The sequence below is a fragment of the Sapajus apella genome, unplaced genomic scaffold, assembly GCF_009761245.1.
Source record: "Sapajus apella isolate SASKATOON/1434 unplaced genomic scaffold, GSC_monkey_1.0 scaffold24, whole genome shotgun sequence".
In the NCBI taxonomy this organism is placed as follows: Eukaryota; Metazoa; Chordata; class Mammalia; order Primates; family Cebidae; genus Sapajus; species Sapajus apella.
Window position 1 is genome coordinate 6,876,116 of NW_022436964.1, and position 21,639 is coordinate 6,897,754.

At 45.7% G+C, this 21,639-nt stretch overlaps 1 protein-coding gene across 1 annotated transcript in view; it reads right to left on the reverse strand.

Annotated features, from left to right (window-relative positions):
* Window positions 1-1,272: 1,272 nt before the first annotated feature.
* The window catches only part of PSAT1 (phosphoserine aminotransferase 1), a 33,381-nt gene continuing 13,014 nt past the window's right edge, over window positions 1,273-21,639 (reverse strand). Inside the window, exons 7-9 of the mRNA XM_032290873.1 lie at window positions 14,177-14,305; window positions 3,347-3,484; window positions 1,273-2,567 (exon numbers count right to left, since the gene is read on the reverse strand). Coding sequence (XP_032146764.1) covers window positions 2,462-2,567; window positions 3,347-3,484; window positions 14,177-14,305 — 373 coding nt within the window. The 3' untranslated portion in view covers window positions 1,273-2,461. The remainder of the gene's footprint in view (window positions 2,568-3,346; window positions 3,485-14,176; window positions 14,306-21,639) is intronic.

Below are 21,639 nucleotides of genomic sequence, written 5' to 3' on the forward strand. Positions count from 1 at the left end.
ATGAGGTTCGGAAGAGGTTGGCTGGTGCCATGAAGGCTAGTCCTCCTGAGTGGGCACAGAAACTGCAGGCTTATGTCATAGTGTGGGCAAATGCATGCCAACACAGGAGAGGTGCGAGAGGCCAGGCCCCATGCTGCAAAGTCCTGAATGCCAGGCTAGGAGTATTTTATTTTTTTAGTCAGAGTCTGACTCTGTTGCCCAGGCTGGAGTGCAGTGGCAGGATATCGACTCCCTGCAACCTCCGCCTCCCGGGTTCAAGAGATTCTCCTGCCTCAGCTTCTCAAGTAGCTGGGATTACAGGCATGTACCACCACGCCTGGCTTTTTATTTTTAGTAAAGAAGGGGTTTCACCATATTGGCCAGACTGGTTTCGAATTCCTGACCTCGTGATCCACCCACCTTGGCTTCCCAAAGTGCTGGGATTACAGGCGTGAGCCACTGTGTCCAGCTGGAATTCTGGACTTCTTAAGCATCAACAAGGAGCAAAAGGGGAAGTTATTGTCCAACTGGCTATGGTGGGAGGGGTATATGGGGGCAGAGAAGAGGCTGCTGAATAATCCACGGAGGGCTGACACAGCAGAGCTGGCGTGGCAATGGAATGAAAATAAGTAGGTATTTGAGAAGCACAGGTCTGGTACAGATGACAGGGATGTACAACCACATATGAAAGAGTGAGGAAGGTTACTGAGTGTGACTATTGTATGTGAACACTTAGTTGGAATCCATAGACTGCCTGGCTTTCGCTCCTTAAGACTTTATTGTGGTTATTGTTCACATCCTGCATCAAGCTCTTGTTTTAAACTTTTAAACATCCTTAAGGTAAGTGGGGGAATTATTTCAACCTTCCTTTTACAGATGACAGAACAAAGCCTTGGAGGTTGTGACCTGAACAGGGGAGCCAACTAACCAGGGCAGAGATGAGACAAGAAACTGGCGGAGTCCTCATTATGCAATCAAACGAAACAGGAAGATAGCTCAAAACAGTTCTAGTGGCATGTTTCTAGGGCAAATGGGACAGAGTTTGCAGAACTTTACACCTTGAGCTTTGATGGAAGGTGGTTTGCTGATTAACGCCTGTTCCAAAAGCAAATGGAAAGCCCCCACGCTGTGCTGAATTTGTTTAAATGGATGCACGAGAGTTAAGTCTCACACCTTTGGTAGAACTAAATTACCCTTAGCAGGTGCTATTTTTAGACCTCAAGCTTTCGCATCATAAAGTTTAAAAAAGAACTATTTGTCTGAAAAGCAGGTAGAGAAATTCATTGACAAGGCTTAGATGTTTTAGGACTTTAATGTTCTTCACATATGCAACATAAAATACTGACAATAGGTTAACAATAGGGGGAAGACTTTTCAGCAAAGTATCACTCTCATTGTCAAACATTACAAAGAAAACAGTCAAGAGAACAGCGGATAAGGTAATTTAACAGAAATGTTTAGTTTAACGGCATAATTAAAAAAACAACCAACCAATCAACTTTCTCTTCCACCTATGGAAAGAAGGGTAAAAACAAATCAAGAACTTCTAGCTCTTTTTCATAAAACAGGTTAAAAAGAGGAAGGGGAAGACTGAGAAGGGGATGCAACTGTTGCTAATGGAATGCTATAATGCACAAGGTCAAGGTTTTAATAAGTTCTAAAAGTCTCTACGTGTATCAGTGATAACTGTATTATTAGAAATACAAATGCATAGACATATAAAGTATATGGTATTAAAAACAGACCTTGCTAATAGAAACATATATAAAGTATGTCACTACTCTTGTAATAACAGTAAAAAGATGGATCTACAGTTTGCCCTTTGCCGGGTACTCCTAAACCATTCCCCCGATGGTCAGTGTTGACCTTGAATCAATAGCCGCTGAACCCATAAGCCCCCACGGAAGACGTAGCTGCATTATACTGTAAGCTGGGGAATTATGCAAAGGGTTTCATAAACAACAGGAGGAAGGCACATCCTTGTAACAGCTGGGTTGGCCTAAAAAATTATATAACTGGTACTCCAAGCTAAGCAGACGCCTATGGATTTGTTTTATTCTGCATTTGAAAGAAAGCCAATTCTTTGCCAAGCCCACAGATGTCTAGACTCAGCACCTAGAGGGCCCCACCTACCCTCTATGCTGCGTGTTCCCATGACTCCAGAAATAATTAATTGCAGTTTGCATTATTAAGTTCACAGGCAAGTTTGAAATCTAACTAGAAAAAGTAGCAGCAAAGGCAAAATAAGCTGGAATTTGTTAGAAAAGCAATGAGATTTCTTAAAATCCTTCCAGTTTAAGTCAGAATTAAGGCGAACATTAGGTCCCACCAGCTTTGCAGAGTTATAGATGTTTTGCTGCTGTTCATAATAAACACGTTCATTTGAAAAAAATACTGTTTGTTAACTTTTTGTAGCCATCCCCAAGTTACTTTAAAGTTTGTATGTTGTTCAATAACAAAGCATATCCTGGTTAGGATGTGTTCATAGCTGATGCATCTCCAAAAAGTTTTTCATGAAGGCGGCCAGCTTCTGAACATCTTCAATCGTGACAGCATTATATAGAGAGGCCCGGATGCCTCCCACAGACCTAGAATGACCAAAGATCCAACCATTATGAAGAAAAATGTCTAATTTAGCACCAAAATGACATTTTCTAGCTACCAGCTCATGAGAGTTGCAGCACCTGAGACCATTGTCTCCAGTCTCCCACCTAAAAACTCCAGACAAGTGGTACAGAGCTTCACACCTCTCAGTCATCAGAAAATTCTCCCTCAAGCTGTGAAGGTTCACCATGCTCACATTTAACTTAGAGTCATTCGAACTACTCACTCTTGGCAAAGAAAGAAAACAAGATGCGGGGAAGAAAAGATAAGATGGAAGAAGATAGTGATTCTGCTCACCATTCATGAGCCTCCTCTTACACTGCTAGCAAGATGGGGGCCAGGCAACTCCCTGTCGCTATTCTCATGTGAGGACATTTATTTTTCATAGAGCATGCAAGACTAGCTACGCAATTTGATATTCAGAGGGAATAATAATGTTCTACCTCCAAACCAGAGTGGTGCTGGCCTCAGCAGAGATGGAATGGCAACCTCTGTGCTATACAAACAGTGTAAGAGATTTTTAAAGGTAATTTTGCCAAAACCCCCATGGAAGATGTAGTTCCATTATACTCTCAGCTGGGGAATTATGCAAAGGGCTCCATAAACAACAGCAGGAAGGCATATCCTTGTAACAGCTGGGTGGGCCCAACAAATTACATAATTGCTTCTCCAAGCTAAGCAGGCTCCTATAGATTTGTTTTATTCTGCCTTTGAGAAACTAAGCCAATTCTTTGCCACGCTTGTGGACTGCAGATGTACTCACCTATGCCCTTTCAAGGACAACATATTGAGTTCAAGAGCTTTATCGAGAAATCTTTTTTCTAAAGCATCATCTCCTTTGGCATTGCCAATGCGGAATGGAATATTCATCTTGCTTCTATTCTGGGGCTCCACTGGACATCTGAAAAACATGTTTGTTATTCCAGTTACTTTTCTGAAATGTATAGGTTGCCATCAACAAAACGACAAATGTTTTTTTTTTTTTTTTTTTCACTTTTTAACACTTCCTAGATGCACACATGAGATTTTTTAAAAAAACAAAAAATCTGCCCCAGCACATGTGTTAACTTAGGGAAATCAGACTCTTGCATATGGAACAGTGGGTTATCATCCCCTTGTATGATTTGTACTTAATTTCCATCAGCCTCAGTTTCCTCACCTGGATACTTGGAATAATAATATCTCCATTTCATTTCAGACAAGTTGTGACAGTTTAGTGGTATTACATATATTAAGCTTCCAACACATGGCAGCCACACGGCCACTATGACTGACCCCTTTCCCTTCAAGCCTGCGGAGAAATAATAAGTTGGTCCTATAGTGGCTGTAAGGTAAAAATAATGTGCAGCAACTTCCAAAGGACTTACCATGATATATTGCCCCAAGCTGTGTGACCTTAAGCAAGTTACTTAACCTCTCTCAGCTGTGCCTCACCTTCCTCATCTGAACAATGGGAATAATAAGGAACCTACCTCAACCACCTCAAATTGTTGTGAGGATTAAATAAATCAGTGTTTATAGAGAATTTTTGTGGCCCATTTAAAAATAAGAAGAGGTGGAATCTAGTTTTTCATCTTTTGAATCCAGGCTGGCCTTGTGACTGGCTTTGGCCAAGAGAGTACAGCAGACTCTGCAACTTCCAATGCTAGGACTCAAGAGAACTTACAGCCTCTCTTCCTGCTCTCTCTCTCTTTTTTTTTTTTTTTTTTTTTTTAGACAGAGTTTTACTCTTATTGCCCAGGCTGGAGTGCAGTGGCATGATCTCAGCTCACTGCAACCTCTGCCTCCTGGGTTCAAGTGATTTTCCTGCCTCAGCCTCCCAAGTAGCTGGCGTTACCTGCATGCGCCACCACACCTGGCTAATTTTGTATTTTTAGTAGAGACAGGGTTTCTCCATGTTGGTCATGCTGTCCTCAAACTCCCAACCTCAAGCGATCTGCCCACCTCAGCCTCCCAAAGTGCTGGGATTACAGGCGTAAGCCACCACGCCCAGCCTCTTCTCACTCTCTTAAAATATTGCTGTCACTTAAGCATGTCTGAAGTGACAGCATGCTGAAGATAAGTGTCCCAGCCAACAGCCAGCATCACCTGCCAGATATGTGAAACCACTGTAGACCATCTGGCTCCAAATGAATAACCAAATGATGACTTCAGTCGAATGAGGCATCCCAAGACCAGCAGAAGAAACCCCTAGCTGAGCGCTGCCCAACCTGATGACCCAAAGAACCATGAGGAAGACAATGGTGGTTGTTTTCAGCCATTAAGTTTTAGGGTGTTCTATGATGCAGAAATAAATAACTGACACAATTTAAAACTGTGTCTGGAACATTAAATACTATATAAGCACCTGTTAATACATTTATCTTTTTAAAAAATTTTTATTTTTAATTTTTCTGGGTATACACACAGTAGGTATATGTATTTATGGGAATAAATTCATCTTTTTATTCCCAGCACCTTGCATAAGGCACATAGTCTCTCCAAAATGATTATCAGTGAATTTTTGTCTAGAAAAGTTTCATGTTTGACTTCAGTTTCTGCTTTGGAAAATAAGCAGCCAAAATTATTTTTCACTGACAACCAAAGGAGATAAATGGAAAAACAGCTGACATTACTCTGCAATTAAAAAAAAAAAGGTACAGGCCGGGCGCGGTGGCTCAAGCCTGTAATCCCAGCACTTTGGGAGGCCGAGGCGGGTGGATCACGAGGTCAAGAGATCGAGACCATCCTGGTTTACATGGTGAAACCCCGTCTCTACTAAAAAAAATACAAAAAATTAGCTGGGCATGGTGGCACGTGCCTGTAATCCCAGCTACTCAGGAGGCTGAGGCAGGACAATTGCCTGAACCCAGGAGGCGGAGGTTGCGGTGAGCCGAGATCGCGCCATTGCACTCCAGCCTGGGTAACAAGAGCGAAACTCCGTCTCAAAAAAAAAAAAAAAAAGTACAATGGGTAATAACCCTCTCTTTCCCTTTGCCCAAGTATATCCTATTTTATTCTTATACTTCCATGGGGTGGAATTCATTAAGATTACAGCAAATGAAGGCAGTGTGAGAGGCACCCTGAGGCCACATCTGTAATTCTTGCTAAAGTTAATGAGAGTCTAGTACACACCTTCAAGCAAAAGAGAGGCCAAAAGGGGGAACCAAATACGCGGAAAAGACTTTGAGCCTGAATTCCTGGCCCCATTATTCGAAGTGGTAGGTTTCACAGCTGACACTGAAATTAAACATTCAGCAGTTACCCTCTTTTGATATTCCACTGCCTCAGGCTTCCTATGTGAGGCTCCAATCAGAGAGGTGGAGCAACTAAAAGCATATTTAATTTAAGAGAAAAAAATTGGCAGGGCATGGTGGCTCACACCTGTTATCCTAGCACTTTGGAAGGCTGAGGTGGGAGGAGAGTTCAAGACCAGCCTGGACACAGTGAAGCCCTGTCTCTACTGAAGTACAAAAGAAATTATCTGGGCGTGGCGGTGTGCGCCTTTAGTCCCGACTACTTGGGAGACTGAGGCAGGAGAATTGCTTGAACCCGGGAGGTGGAGGTTGCAGTGAGCCGACACTCCAGCCTGGGTGACAGAGCAAGACCCCGTCTCTACCAAAAAATAAATAAATAAATAAAGAGAGGGAGAGAGAAATTGAAAGCAGGAAGAATTAAGTATCTGTATTTACAGTTCCTCTCCCTATAATTTACCCATCCTATCGTGAAAGTAGAAGATCTCACAAAGCAATAATGTCATAAAAGGGAGATATTAAAGACTAAATTGTCATGCAATGAATATTTATGCACTACTCATGGGAGAATGTCTCTAGTATGGGACTGGAGGGAGAAAAAAAAGACTAAGGGAAATTAACAGCTCCTAGTCTACAGAGAGATGGCTCCGGAGGGCATCACGATTACTCTACATAACAAAGGTTGCAAGGGCAGAGAAGCCAGATAAGGAATTCTGTGGAGGCAAGGCTGACAGGTTTCAGGGGAGGGGATGCAGACAGGTTACAATGGATGAAAAGAAGGAAGGGCATCTGGCAGACAGCTGCATCTGCAAAGGCACAAAGGCTTCGAGCAAGTCCGCTGATTTAACTGGAGCACTGGCTTCCCGGCTGGGGTGGCTGGGAAGACCCACAGGGCCGGGGCTGTGGAGTGCCCTGTGGGGAACTGGACTGGATCCTTGAGCAATGAGGAGTAATCCGGTTTCTACAACAAAAGGTGGTCTGTGTTTTAGACAAACAATTATAACACACAGAGGAGACAATGGAGGGTGAAGCCCAGAGACCTGCTGGAAAGCTCTTACGAAGAACTTTCTAGGGTTCCAGTGTCTAATATGGCACAGTAGTCTTGATGACCAAAGTTATTTTTCTCCATTTTTAGGAAGCTATATAGGAACAACCAGATCACACAGCTCTGAAGCTACTGTGCACATGAATGAACCTGTCTTCTGCTTTATTCCTGAATGCTGCATATCTATTTCGGATTGTACACTGAGTTTGCGTACTTACGCTTTGATTCATAGCAACGTCTCATGCTATGAATTTGCATTGAATTCAAACTGGAAATTAAAAAAAGGAAGTGGCTGAAAAAAAAAATACTTTCTAGGTCAAAAGGCCTAGGGCCTGAGGTGCGGACACTGAGGAGTTTCAAGCATTAGGTGGCAGACTCAAAGCCAGCAGGTCCCTGTGCCACTCCCATAAATGAGTAGGACAGGTGCCCATGTGAAAGGTGCAAACGAGCTCTCTCCCATTTTAAACGTGGAGGACTACTAGTATTTACTTCCACAGAGAAAGAGGCTCTCCCTTTTTTTTCCTGAAACACATGGCTGTCCCTGTCAAAGTTGCCTTTGCCCATTTTCAGAGACACATGGATTATGGAATAAGAAACCTAGATCTCAAATTATGTATTTAAACAAGGGTGACCTCCACTGAGCATCACTATGGGCTGGATCTAGCCCCTGCTCCCCAGTGAGCAACCCCTGGAGTTAACACCAGATTTCAGAGGTGATCAGGTCTGTTGCTTGAAATGAGTTGAGGGGCGCAGTAGGAGAAGGGGTCAAGGTGGGCTGAGAGGGCCCTGGATGGGTGTGGAACCAGCTGGTAATCCCAGGGCTACAAGTATGTAAGCAGAAAGTCCAAGTGGGAGCCAGGGAAAGAGACACACTTCCCAACGTCTAGGTGGAACATGGAGAAGCTGTCAACAGGCGTTCTGGGAAAGCAGTTCCCATAGCTAGAGAAACTAGGAAATGCTGCATTCACAAAGCTAGGCAGGCCTCCTCACTCCTGACTTCCTGAACCCTCTCAGTGGCTCCACGGCCACGTAATGGAGGAACCCCAGGAGGCCAGACAGGAACGCAGTGTTCCCCCATGACTCAAAAGGCCTTCCTATCATGGGGATGACAGTTCCAGAGAGTCCCCTTGGGGAGACACTGCTCAGAGACACACCGGGACTTCCCAAGGTACTAGGGGAGAGGAACACGCAGAGATACCCCTTTAGCCAGGGACACGCGTCCCACAGAGGTGGTAAGGCTCAGATGGGAATGCAAGAAAGTTACAAGAGATGGGCAGGCGATGAAGAAACATCACTCCACAGTCAGGCCCCTCTGAAACGATGTGCCACATACACAAGGAATGCAAAGGAAGTGCACGTGAAAAGAGAGAAGCCCACCAAATGTCTCTCCTAACTGCCTGGTTTTGTCAAAAAAAATTAATTTTAAATTTGTACACGATTATGAAAATCTTAAATAAAAATATGATGCTCTGCCACCCCTGTTCCCACAGAGGTGGCTACCCTAATGGTCTGCTGCGCATTCTTCAGGATCGTTTTAGATACACACATGTACGTCTGTGTGTATATGCGTGTATACATGTATGTGTGTCTATGTGTACATGTGTATGTATAGATCACTGTTGTAGGCTTTTTGTTTTTGTTTTGTTTTTTGTTTGAGACAGGGTCTCACTCTGTCACCCAGGCTGGAGTGCAGTGGTCCAATCTCAGCTCACTGCAGCCTCCACCTCCCGGGATCAAGCGATCCTCCCACCTCAGCTTCCCAAGTAGCTGGGACTACAGGCACACACCACCACACCAGGCTAATTTTTATTAGTATTATTATTTGTAGAGACGAGGTCTCACTACGTTGCCCGGGCTGGTCTTCAACTCCTTGGCGTCAAGCAATTCTCCCACCTTGGCCTCCCAAAGTGCTAGGATTACAAGCATCAGCCACTGCGCCTGGCCTTGTTGTCGTTTTCAAAGACTAATAGATTCGTCTTTTTCTGCATTTGCTCTTGCTCCTTTTGCTCTGATAACATAACACAGTCATCTTCCCATGTCTGCTGAGAGACCCACTCCATCCTTCTCAATGCAGTTATTCCATACTACCCACAGGTCCTAATTTATTTCATCAGACCCTACTGATGGGCATGTCTCCATATCTTCACCATTACATCCTACAATGGATTTGCTGGTGCCTAATTTTGTGCACAGCACTGTACCCAGGCAGAGGGCTGGGAGGGGTAAATGTGTAGACATAAAAATCCTTGGTCGGCAGGGTGCGGTGGCTCACGCCTATAATCCCAGCACTTTGGGAGGCCAAGGCAGGTGGATCACGAGGTTAAGAGATTGAGACCATCCTGGTCAACATAGTGAAACCCCCGCCTCTACTAAAAATACAAAAATTAACTGGTGGTGGTGTGCACCTGTAGTCCCAGCTACTAGGGAGGCTGAGGCAGGAGAATTGCTTAAACCCAGGAGGCAGAGGTTGCGGTGAGCCGAGATCGCGCCATTGCACTCCAGCCTGGGTAACAAGAACGAAACTCCATCTCAAAAAAATTAGAAGAAGAAGAAATAATCCTTGGTCAAAGCACATGTGAGTTTTGAATTACAATGAATGCTGCAATCTTTGCTCCAAATTTGTCCAGATTTATACTCTCACCAAAAACGCATTCCCTTGCTGGCACCAGATGTTACCAAGCCTTTTAATGCCTGCAGATCAAAGGCAAAATTTATCTCATGGTTTTAATCTGCAATAGCTAAGGAACTAATGGTAATGAAGTCGGCAGCTTTCCATGTGTCTAAGAGGCAGTTGCATCTCTTCTGAGTTGTTTCCTCATACTATTAGCAACCACCACACCCCCCATTTTTATTTCCTTATCCTTTTTCATTCATGTATGGGTTCTTGCTTATATTAAGGATAGTAACCTTTCTGTGTTATATACTACAACATCTTTCTCATTCTGTCATTTTTAATTCTACTTATGATGTCTTAAGTCATACAAAATTTTTAAATTTTCACGGACTTAAATATGTCATGCTTTTACTTTATGGCTTGAGAAATATGGCCTCTTTAAGGCCTTCTGCACTCCTGGACTCAGACAGCAGCAGAGGCTCTGGAAGGAGGCTTCCACCCCCATGTTCATACCCTGCTGGTCCCACTTCCCAGCTGCATCTTTGTTCTATCTGTGCTTCTGTCGCATAGGCTCAATGTCTACTTCACAGGGTTGTGATGACAAAATGCATTCACATGTGTAAGGTGCCTAGGACTCTGCCTGCTTCATTTTATTTTGGGGTCTTCACTAGACCCATCACTTGCCTCCTTCTCTTTCCTAAGGCCTGGCACCCACATAAGGTGATAAAGGTGACCTCAGATCCAGACACGGAATCTGTCACTTGGACATCCTCATGTAATAAAGTTAATGTTTATTATATATATATAATTAATTATATTACATAATCTTATATAAGCACTTAGTGTTAGGAATATCCTAATTTCTTTACAGAATAATGATCACAAATAATGATATTAAGAGCTAACATGCAAGGAATGCTTTTTATGTGCCAAGCGCTGTTTCTAGAGCTTTATACAAATTAACCAGCACGAGAGTCCTCAATCCTTACTATAGAAATGTTCTCAATCCTTATATACTCTTGATTCAGAAACATTTCCTTTTAATTCTCTTGACAGTTACAAGAAGTATGTATCATTATTACCTCCATCGTATAGATGAGAAAACTGTGGCTTAGAGCAGTTAGGTCATTTGCACAAGGTCACATGCACCACAATGGCAAAGTGGGACTTCTAAGGCCACCTGGGTTCAACATGGGTCCAGCCAGCACGATGTGGTGACTGGGTTATGGAATCAACTTGGAGGCTTCAATTGTTCTCTTATCTAGTCCCAGCATTCCCTGCCAAGGTCACTGGCAGGGCTGGTGCAACCCCCAGCAAACAACCTGGAACTATGTTAAGTAAAAGAGCTGGCTTACGAGTCAGGGGGCATAGAAGTGGGAAGGTGTGCATCTTCTCAGAGACAAAACAGGAGTAAAGGTGGTGGTAAATTGCAAATTCTAATTCTAGGTATTCCTCTTTAAAAGTGCCCACCTCCCATGGGCCATGTTGTTCAAGTATTTCCACAGTGCCAGAGAAAAGAAGAATTTCCTGAAAACACAAGTGAGTTCAGGCACAGCCTGGGAGTCTCCAGCTGTAAACAGAAGAGAGACAGAGTAAAGCCTCCTCTCTACACCAGCAACAAGGTCCCACAGGACACCAAGTGCCTGGGATGATGCTCAGGCAGGCAGCCAAGCGGGTGGTGGGAGTTCCCACAAAGACGTTTATTCTGAAAAGTACCAGAAGTCCGGGATCAAGGCAGGTCATAAATGAGTGAGGAGTTCTGGGTGTGAAGGGTGGCCAGATGCCCCAGAAGTCCTGCCTGCCACATTAGCTCAGCAGGCTGCCTTCTGGGAGAGGCTCAGGTTGAGTGCTTGGAGTTAAAGGACACAGGGACAGCGGAGATGGATTCAGGAGATTCCCAGAATTCCTTCTATGCTTTCTTATTTTGTTCCTGATTCCTTTAATTTTTTCTCAGAGGTATCTCCATTCTTTCTGTCCTCTAATATCGTGCCTACACATCTCCTGAGAAATATATAGCGCTAAAAGCTAATAGAAAAATTGGTCTCCTGTCCACTATAACCACCAAGTGCTTTTACTCACATTCAGGTTTTCAGCACTTTTCAGTGAGCCAGAAAAGATGATTTATTCTTCTTGGTCTTCCAGAAGCCTAGAACAAGGCTAGTCCAGAGTGGGTGCTCAGGCGCCATTCTCTGGATGGATGGATGGATGGATGGATGGATGGATGGATGGGAGAATGGATGAGTGGATGGATGGATGGATGGATAAGTGGGTAGATAGATGGGTGGAAAGATGGATGTATGGATGAGTGGATGGGTGAATCAATGGGTGGGTATATATATAAATGGGTGGATGGGTGGGTGGAAGGATGGGTGGGTGATGGATGGATAGATGGATGAGTAGGTGGACAATGGATAGGTAGGCAGGTGGTGGATCAATAGATGGATGGGTGGGTCAATTGTGGATGGATAAGTGGATGAATGTATAGGTGAATGGGTGGACAGATGAATGGATGAGTGAATGGGTGTATGGATAGATGGATGCGTGGGCAGGTAGACGAATGATAAATAGGTAGACTAAACACATCCTCAGAAGCTTCCACAGACCTTCCTTCCAATCCTGGCATAAGCCATCCCCTTCAAGTAGCCCATGCTCTGCTCCCCAAACACACTGTACACTCTTCCCTCCGTGCCTTTGCAGGGATGGTCCTAACCTTTCTAAAAGTTCTTCTGCCCTCTTCTCTGCCTAATTCTACTCATGACCAGGGCTCATAATAAGCTCATGCAAAAGCCCTCTCTTCACCTCCAACCAAACAGTATCACCCTTTTCCAGGCTCATGCCACATTCTTTAGCCCTTGGCTGTGAACTCCTTGGACACCTACTGCTAATTGTGCATGTTAAATGGCTTCTGTGAGCACAGGCAGGGTATCCTGGCCTCCCCACTCACACATCAAGGTCTAGGGTAGAAGCTTCCCCAGCACAGAGCCCCCAGCCTGCACTTGCTTCTCTGCTGCACAGAACCAGAGAACAGGGAGTAATGCAGAGTGTGTATCGTTTCCCTGAGATGGCATCTGGGAAACGAGCCCAAAGGCCAAGGCATCCTGCCAAGCCTAACTCCCCCTGGGCTTGCAGCTAGATGAGGGCCACAGCATGCCAAGAACTCACAGGAGGAGGCAACAAGCATTGCAAGAACAAAGGTGGCAGCAGCATGCCATCCAAAAAGTACACCAGCACTGCCCACCCATGGGTAGTTATGGAGATGTGTTAGTAAGCCTTGGCTAAAAAATACAATTCTAAATTAGGATTGAGGCATCATTTTGTGTGTCCCATGTGGCCACTGAATTCTCTGAGAGAAAGAGCAAATTTCCAACTTACCATCAGGCAGGTATTTTGGTCACAACAGACTGAACCCCAAAGAGTAATGACCACTAAGAAGGGGGTTCTCAGTTTGGTGCATGAGTTTAAGCATTTGTGTATATGTGTAGGCGCACACACATGCACACAGCAGAAAGTCTGGTCTTCACATACCATACCCACCTTGAGGGAAAGGGAAAAGCAAATGAAGATACCGCCTGTCACACTTCTCTGCATCCCAGGCACTGCACTGGATGCTTCACATCTGACATTTTGGTGAAGGGCCTATTGTTGTGGATTGAATGGTGACCCATGAAAAGGTATGCCCATGTCCTAACCCCCAGAATATGTCAACAGGACCAATTTGGGAAAACAAGCCTTGCAGATGTCATTATGTGAAGGATCTTGATATGAGATCATCCTGGATTATCTGGGCAGGCCCTAAATCCAAAGACCTCTCTTTTTAAGAGAAAGAAGGGAAGACACGGCAGAAAGGAGAAGGCCATGTGAAGACAGATGTGGAGGCTGGGGTGACACAACTACAAACCAAGGACCACCCAGAGCCACTAGAAGCTGAACGAGGCAAGACATGGCTCTCTGGAGGGAGCAAAGCCCTGCTGACACTTTGATTTTGAGCTTCTAGCCCCAGAAGAGTGAGAATTAGGTTTTCTGATGCTTTGAGCCACTAAGTCTGTAGTACTTCGTTACACCAGCCCCAGGAAACTAATACAAGACCCACACATTTTCTGCGGCCCACGCAGGTGCAGGGCCAGTGGTTAAGACTTCTGCATTAATCATTTGGTCACAGAAATATTTAAACTGGAGTCAACCCATGCCAAAGCCAACTCCATTGACAGACTCCAGGATAACAGCATCTGTTTTATAATAAGGAAAGCAGTAACTTTCTTAAAAAGGGAAATAATGCAGAAGAGGAGGCCAGGAGTGAGTATTTATCCCAAAGGTCTCTAACAGGAGTCCTTAAACTGACACATTCCAGAAAGTGCATGTGTTTTTTCCCAGAAAACATGCAAAGCAAGCAGGGAATAGATGGGACCCACCCCAGGGGGTGAACTGAGATTCTTTCCCAGAGCGATGTCTTTGGTGTGATAAACATCACTACCCACTGGGACACAGGTCCCACAGCCTGAGAGCCCTGGGGTGGCGTACAGGAGGGAAGAACTTACCACCCACTCCTCTGCTCATGGGGGCCAGGGTCACCCACCTACCCACACTCACCAGCATTTTAAAGTCTCAGAGAAAGGTGAATATGTCCACTTTTCAAAGGTACACAGTACACACATGGTTTTAAATTCACAGCGGCAAAATATGAGATAAAATCCATTGACTTACACATAGAATCCTTGAGAATTATCAATAATCTCATAAATCATTTGGGATTTGATGGAGCTAAGCTTCTCCATGGCTGCGGCACCTCCATTGTTTTTAATCCACTCCAGGACCAAGCCCATAACGTAGATGCTAAAATGAAGATTTTTAAAAAATGTATTTAGCTCATCTTTGCAAAAGTAGAACTACATTCAAGCAAACTTCTGTTTAAGTTGCATTAAAACAGACTTAACGCATTATTTGAAATAGATAAGATAGGTGCAATGGCTCACACCCCTAATCCCAGCACTTTGGAAGGCCGAGGCGGAAGGATCGCTTAAAGCCAGGAGTTGGAAACCAGCCTAGGCAACAAAGCAAGACCCATCTCCATAAAAAAATGAAAAATTAGTTGGGCATGATGGCAGGCGTCTGTAGTCCCAGCTACAGACTTTGGGAGGCAAAGCGGGGAGGAATGCTTGATCCCAGGAATTCGAGACTGCAGTGAGCTATGATCACCCCAATGCACTGTAGCGTGGGTGACAGAGCAAGACCCTATCTCCCCCCCAAAAAAAAGAAAGAAAGAAAATACACAAGACAAAAGCAGGGCCTGTGTGAACAAAAGTATGTCATGAAGCAAGGATTAGGGTTGATCCAATTCTAGACCCCTGAGGACCATTCAGAAAAAGGTTTAATGAGAGTTTTCACTATCCTATCAGTTCCTCCCTGTCCAGCCCAAGCCCTAGACTCTTCATAACAACTAGAACACACTTCCCTATCTCCACCAGAAGGCACCTGCCGACCCCAATCCTGCCCCTACCCAGAGCAAGCTCTTTACTTCCTCAACTCCCAGCGCGCCTTGCCCATATTACCTGCATAATTTTTTTCCACTTCCTCCTTTATCTTAAGCTTCTGTGTGCCTGTGGTTTGGCCTGTGTGGTCTTGGAAGGCTAGAAGCACACACACTGTTCATCTTTTCTACTGACAGCCTTAACACAGTTCCTTCCAGCCAGCAGAGAGCAGAGAGCAGTGTGGCGGAGTGGTTAAGAGGACTGACTCCAGTCACCGGGCAGCCACTCACTAACAGACTACCCAGGATTAGTCACCTTGGCTTTGCCATCTGGAACTGGGAGACACACCTACCTGCAGTGGATGCTTGGCGTTTTATCTACCCTGTTCTTCCCACCTCCACCCTCCAGCCAATATGCAGGTCCAGCAAGGCCCCTGGCTCCCTGGTCTCAGAGTTGGACATGGGACCTAACTGGGCTAATGAGGACCTTCCCTGAGATTTTCTGAATTGGGAGTGGGGAGATAGACTGGGGAGAGTAGAGAAAGAGGCAGAATATTAGTGCAACTGCGAGACAGGAGACGAGAGCCCTCGGGGATCGTGTTTCTAGGAAACATCTGAAGAAGGCCCCTCTGAAAATGAAGCCAACATTCCCGCTGAGAAAAGCCAGGATCAGAAATGGAGACCAGATGGAGTATTCATGTCCCTGGCTCCAAGAAGTCCAGCTGTACCTCAGCCCTTCCCACAGCTGAGGACTGTCCCTTTCTGAGCCAAATATTTCAATTCTTCCTGCCAGACCAATGCTCAGCATAGGACTTGGCAAGTGGCAGATGGGCCACACAAATGGCAATCAGTAGTCCCTTCAAACTTATGACGAAAATACGAAACACTAAGGAGCAGTGGGTGGTTTTCCCCAGTCTGAAAACCTATCTCCTTAAGAAGGTGCTAAAGGCTCCAAGTCTACTCACTAAAAGCCCAGGGGACAGGAGCAGAGGTCTCCCAGGGAAGACATACCATCTCCTTTGGCTTGGGAGTCTGGAGGTCAGCTGCCAACTATGCCCTCTCCAGAGGTGTGAATCAAAGGTCCCCTATGGGAATTGTGCAAAAATTTGCTGGGAGTCAATGCTTAGCTAAGATCTGGGGGGATACCCAGTTGCTTCCTCCTTTATTAACAGGAAGGTAGATGACCGGGTCTGGAAAATGCTCTAACAGCCAGCAGCTTGTCACAGGGAAGCTCCTTATACCAACTCACTCATTCACTGTCTCAAGTGGGACCCAAGGCCTGCGTGTGGTGACTCATGCCAGCTCATGTTGGCAAAAGCCAACACCAGGCTGCCCAGAGGGGCCTTAGGCAGGGAGCAGCCAGTGCCCACAATCATCCAACAACCTCTCCTGAAGCTTTGCTTCCCCAGCGTAACTCCCCAGACAGCACCGGGAAGAAAGAGCAATAGTGGCTGCTGGCAGAAAGGGAAGGAGGGGAGGAAGAGAAGACAGCCCCTGAGAAATCCACAGCCTCAGCGGTAGCTCTCTGGCTAATGTCCAAGAAGTCAGAGGGACAAAGGAGAAAGAAGGGAGAAAGTAAGAGAAAGGAATGAGTACTTCCTGAAGTCTTTTGTGGCCTCAGCCTACTTTTATTGATCACAATAATCTTCAGGTTAAAACTACCATCATCTCATTTTGCAGATGAGGAAACTGAGGCTCAGAGAGCTTAACTTGCCTCAAGTCATCCAGCGAGCAGCTTAAGCCAGGCCTCCAGCTCCAGCCTGTCTGACTCCAAGAGTGCATGCTCTTCCCACGAGCATCCAGGCCCTCTACTTTGCCAGGGGCTGTAGGACCCCAGCCACTAGCTCCTCTGCAAGTGGGACTACAGGCCTGGGCTCTTACCACACACCGGTCACAGAGGCCAAGTCCAGCACACAGCACACATGCACATGGGCGTGCCTTCCAGACATGATGCTGCCCAGCCCTCTGTTCCAGCAGATGCTCTACAATTCCCACTCAACTTCCAACTGCTCCCTCTCCCACACCTGCAGCCTCTCACCCCCCACCTCCACAAAGAACCACAAAAACACCCTGCCATGTGACTGAAGCCAAGCAGAGCCTCCCTGTGCCAGGTCACCAACAATGCTTCCAGGTGACCAAACTTCACTTTGCCTGCAGCTCTGTTATCCCAGGGTTTCAAGGTTGACATGGGCCCTTGCTGCGCTGTGGATTTGGTTTCTGTAAATCTGAAGTGCAGCAAGGGCCCAGGTCAGGTTCACTGTCCTAGGAAGACCTCAGTACTGACACCTGAACCCCTAGCTGGCTGCTGTGTTCACACTCACCGCCCATGCTCTCTGGCTTTCTTTCTTTTTTTTTTTTTTTTTTTTTTTTGAGATGGAGTCTTGCTCTGTCACTCAGGCTGGAGTACAGTGGTGTGATCTCACTCACTGCAACCTCTGCCTCCCAGGTTCAAGCAATTCTCCTACCTCGGCCTCCCAAGTAGCTGGGACTATAGGCATGAGCCACCATGCCCAGCTAATTTTTGTATTTTTAGTGAAGACAGGGTTTCACCATGTTGGCCAGGATGGTCTCAATCTCCTGCCCTCATGATCCGCCCACCTCCGCCTCCCAAAGTGCTGGAATTACAGGTGTGAGCCACCGCTCCCAGCCGTTCTGGCTTTCTTAATGGGATCTGAGCAGGCAGAGCAAACAGAAAGCTACCCACATTTAGGGGCTGCCTGGAGCCAGCACCCTTAACCTGGATCTATGAAGCCTCAACAAGAGGCAGACAACTCAGAAGCAAGCAGGCGGTCCTGAAGACTGGAAGACATCCCTGGGGTAGAAGGTCCCGCCCTTCCCTCCCACCTGGCCCTCTGCACAGCACTGATGTCTGGCCCCTGTGAGTCTACTTAACACAAGACCCTCGTTGGCTTCTAATTCTTTATTAACTCATATTTCTACTCCCATAGAATCTAAAATCTTGAGTGTATGGGAGTAGAAACTCCCAGACAAAAGCTCTAAAGTGCTTAACGCAACTTAACATCGCGGTACCACTTCTTCCCACTACTAGTGTGACCTTTTTAACAGATTTATGCCTTCATTTCTAAAATGCCACCTGCAAATACACAGGATAGAGTTCCTAAGTCTGCCTATTAAATGATTAAATAAATCAAGGTATGTGCATTCTATAGGACACCATATATTAAAAAAAATATATATATGCCCAATTGCAGTGGCTCATGCCTGAAATCCCAGCACTTTGGGAGGCCAATGTAGGAGGACAGCTTGAAGCCAGGAGTTTGAGACCAGCCTGGGCAACATATTGAGACCATGCCACCACAAAACATTTTTTTAAAATGTAGCCAGGCATGGGCACTTGCCTGTAGTCCCAGCTACTCAGGAGGCTGAGGTTAGAGGATCACTTGAGCCCAGGAGCTTGAGGTTACTGAGAGCTATGATCATACTGCTGCACTCCAGCCTGGGAAACAGAGCACGACCCTGTCTCTAACAAAAATAAAGTTTAAAATTTAAAAATAAAAATAGGCATTTGAGCTGACATAGCAGAATGCCCATGATATATTGTGGAGTGAAAAAAAATTTGTATGGTAAAGTTCAAGTTCCATTTGCATGATTAAATATATGACTGTATATTTACATATGCCCAGTTAAGGGTCTGTTAGAATACACAGCAAGCAGTGAATGGTTGTTACCCTGGTGACTCTGCCCACTTGCATGTCTTTGCTAAGAGTGTGTTACTGTTTGTTTCTTTTACTTTTCTTTTTTTCAGACGGAGTTTTACTGTTAACCAGGCTGGAGTGCAGTGGCACGATCTTGGCTCACTGTTACCTCTGCCTCCCAGGTTCAAGTGGTTTTCCCACCTCAGCCTCCCGAGTAGCTGGGATTACAGGCGCCTGCCACCACACCCGGCTAATTTTTGTATTTGTAGTAGAGACTGGGTTTCACCATGTTAGCAAGGCTGGTCTCAAACTCCTGACCTCAGGTGATCTGCCCGCCTTAGCCTCCCAAAGTGCTGGGATTACATGCATGAGCCACCGTCCCTAATCTAAGAGTATGTTACTGTTATAAATTTTTTAAAGCAATAAGAAATATTCCCTGTGCACCAGGGCTTAGCAAAGGACACCAGAAACTCCCCCGGAAAACTCTCCCGGGCTGTTCTAAGACTCCAACTCTGCAGATGTGCTTCTGAAGTTGATATTATGGCACAGTTTTCTCAGGAATTGGTGAAAGTAGCCACTGAGTTGAGCACTTTTCCCAGAGGAAAGCTCCCAAAACTGGCTCCATTACACGCCCCCCTCTGGATTCCAGGCATCTCCCATCCCACCGGGAGAAAACAGTCTGGGACCAGTGAAGCCCTCCAAACAGGCCCACAGACTTAATCTGCATGCTCCCATTCTTTTGCTGTTGTTTTTTATTTATTTAATTTTTATTTTTATTTTTTTAGAGACAGAGTTTTGTTCTTGTTGCCCAGGCTGGAGTGCAATGGCACAATCTCTGCTCAACGCAAACTCCACCTCCCAGGCTCTCCTGCCTCACCTTCCCAAGTAGTTGGGATTACAGGCATGCACCACCATGCCCACCTAATTTTTGTATTTTTAGTAGAGACGGGGTTTCTCCATGTTGGTTAGGCTGGTCTCGAACTCCCGACCTCAGGTGATCCTCCTGCCTTGGCCTCCCAAAGTGTTGAGATTACAGGCATGAGCCACAGCACCCAGCCTGCTCCCATTCTTTTAAAAGGTGGCCTAAATTAATGGTTTCTTTGTTTTGCATTTTTATTAGTTAGTTCACCTCATACTGTAGCTAAAACAAATGTGTGCTTGTGTATTCAGCTAGTCATGGTAAGTAAAAAATATTTTGTGCAGTCAGAAGGCAAGTTTAGGGATCTTTTTCCATATCCACTAATTGGGGTTAGTGTGTTCTACTGAAGGGTTAAAGAGAACAGCAGCATGTTGTTTTTTCCACTCCAGTTCATTGCTCAGGGATACAGAGCAACAATTTGAAGGCAGTTTTATCCAGCACAATTAAATCAAAGTTCCCAGGGCCTATGGTCATTAGACTCTGTGGGAGGTGGGGGGAGAAGCATGGCATCTTTTCAAAAGTGAGGCCTTTTCAACTTTCAACTCTACTGTGATACAAAGTTCTGAAGGATTCCAGGTACCCCATCAGCTTTCCATTTGCAGCTTGTTCTGGGTGAGCTATGATTTCTAACCTTGCATGTTTAAGTACTGCAAATGAACTCCATTTAAAGTCATAGATTTATGTTAAATCTTCAATCATAAAGAATTAGAACATTTTTTTTCTTCTTATGGGGTAAAAAGAAAACAAAGCAACTTCTAGGGAGTATCTTGGAGTCAGAATACATTGACTTTGATATCTTTCATCTTCTCTTTTTACATATTCTCATCATATTATTAACAATCCCGAATGGCCCTGAGATGGTCTCAGTGATCACTGTTCTGATCTGTGTAGAAGAGAAATTTGGTCCTTTTCTGCCCTTGTTTCTGGCTCTGTCCTTCCTCAAGCAGGAAAGCTCTGGAAGAGGAGTTCCTGCCCCTTCCCTACCCCACATCCCCACCCCCAGGTGGACCAGAGGAGCCCAACCACCGGTCAAGGCCAGGCCAAGGCCTGCACAGGGGGTGGTAGGGGAGTCAGCATATGAGAAACTGTCTTCTAGGACAACTTTCTGTGTCTCCAGGTCTGACTCTAGCCATCTTCATCTCCCATTAGAAAGACTGGCCTGCTTTCTCAACTTCTCACGAATGGTTTCTTCCTTGATATTAACAAACAGCACATGTTAATGTGATCTATCCTTTTTTAAAAATGCTCTTCAAGGTAACCCTTGGAGAAGGCACCAGGGGGTGACTGTCCGCCCTGCCCCAAGCTGTACCCTGATCACAAATTGCTGGCTGTGGAGAGTTCAGGGACAGCCCTCTTTCCCTGCCCCTCCCACCTTCTCACTTCTGAAATGGGTGATGGCCTTGGGCTCCTCTGAAAGCCTCCTCCAGGTACAAGGCAGGCCCTGGCCCCATCTCCAAACAAGTAAGGACGGCCTCCTCTCCCTCCATCTGCCATGTGCACCCCAGCACCTCGGCCCTTTCTCCAGGAGGCCAGCACTTGAGGTCTCTGGCTGCACCCTCACTGCTCAGCCTGCCCAGTTCTCCTGGCCCAGTTGGACAGTGACCAGTGATGCTTCCCCAGAGGTAAGATGGGCGAGTGGGAGGTAGGACTCAGCCCCATCCCCAGCCTACCACACATTTTAGAAACATTTCAACCAAGGTGAAAGACAGTAGGGTTTAGAGCTGACCCAGAGAGTGCACCCCAGAGGAAAGTAGGGGGCACAATGTGGGGAGCTGCTCTGCATCATGTGACCATGCAGAAACCCAGTGGAATTTTCACCAGAATTCTAACATTGAAAAAAAATTCCACCCAGGTGCGGTGTCTCACTCCTGTAATCCCAGCACTTTGGGAGGCTGAGGCAGATGGATCACCTGAAGTCAGGAGTTCAAGAGCAGCCTGGCCAACATGGTGAAACCCTGTCTCTAATAAAAATACAAAAATTAGCCAGGTGTGGTGGTGGGCACCTGTAGTCCCAGATACTCAGGAGGCTGAGACAGGAGAAATGCTTGAACCCGGGAGGCGGAGGTTGCAATGAGCCAAGATTGTGCCACTGCACTCCAGCCTGGGTGACAGAGCAAGACTCCAT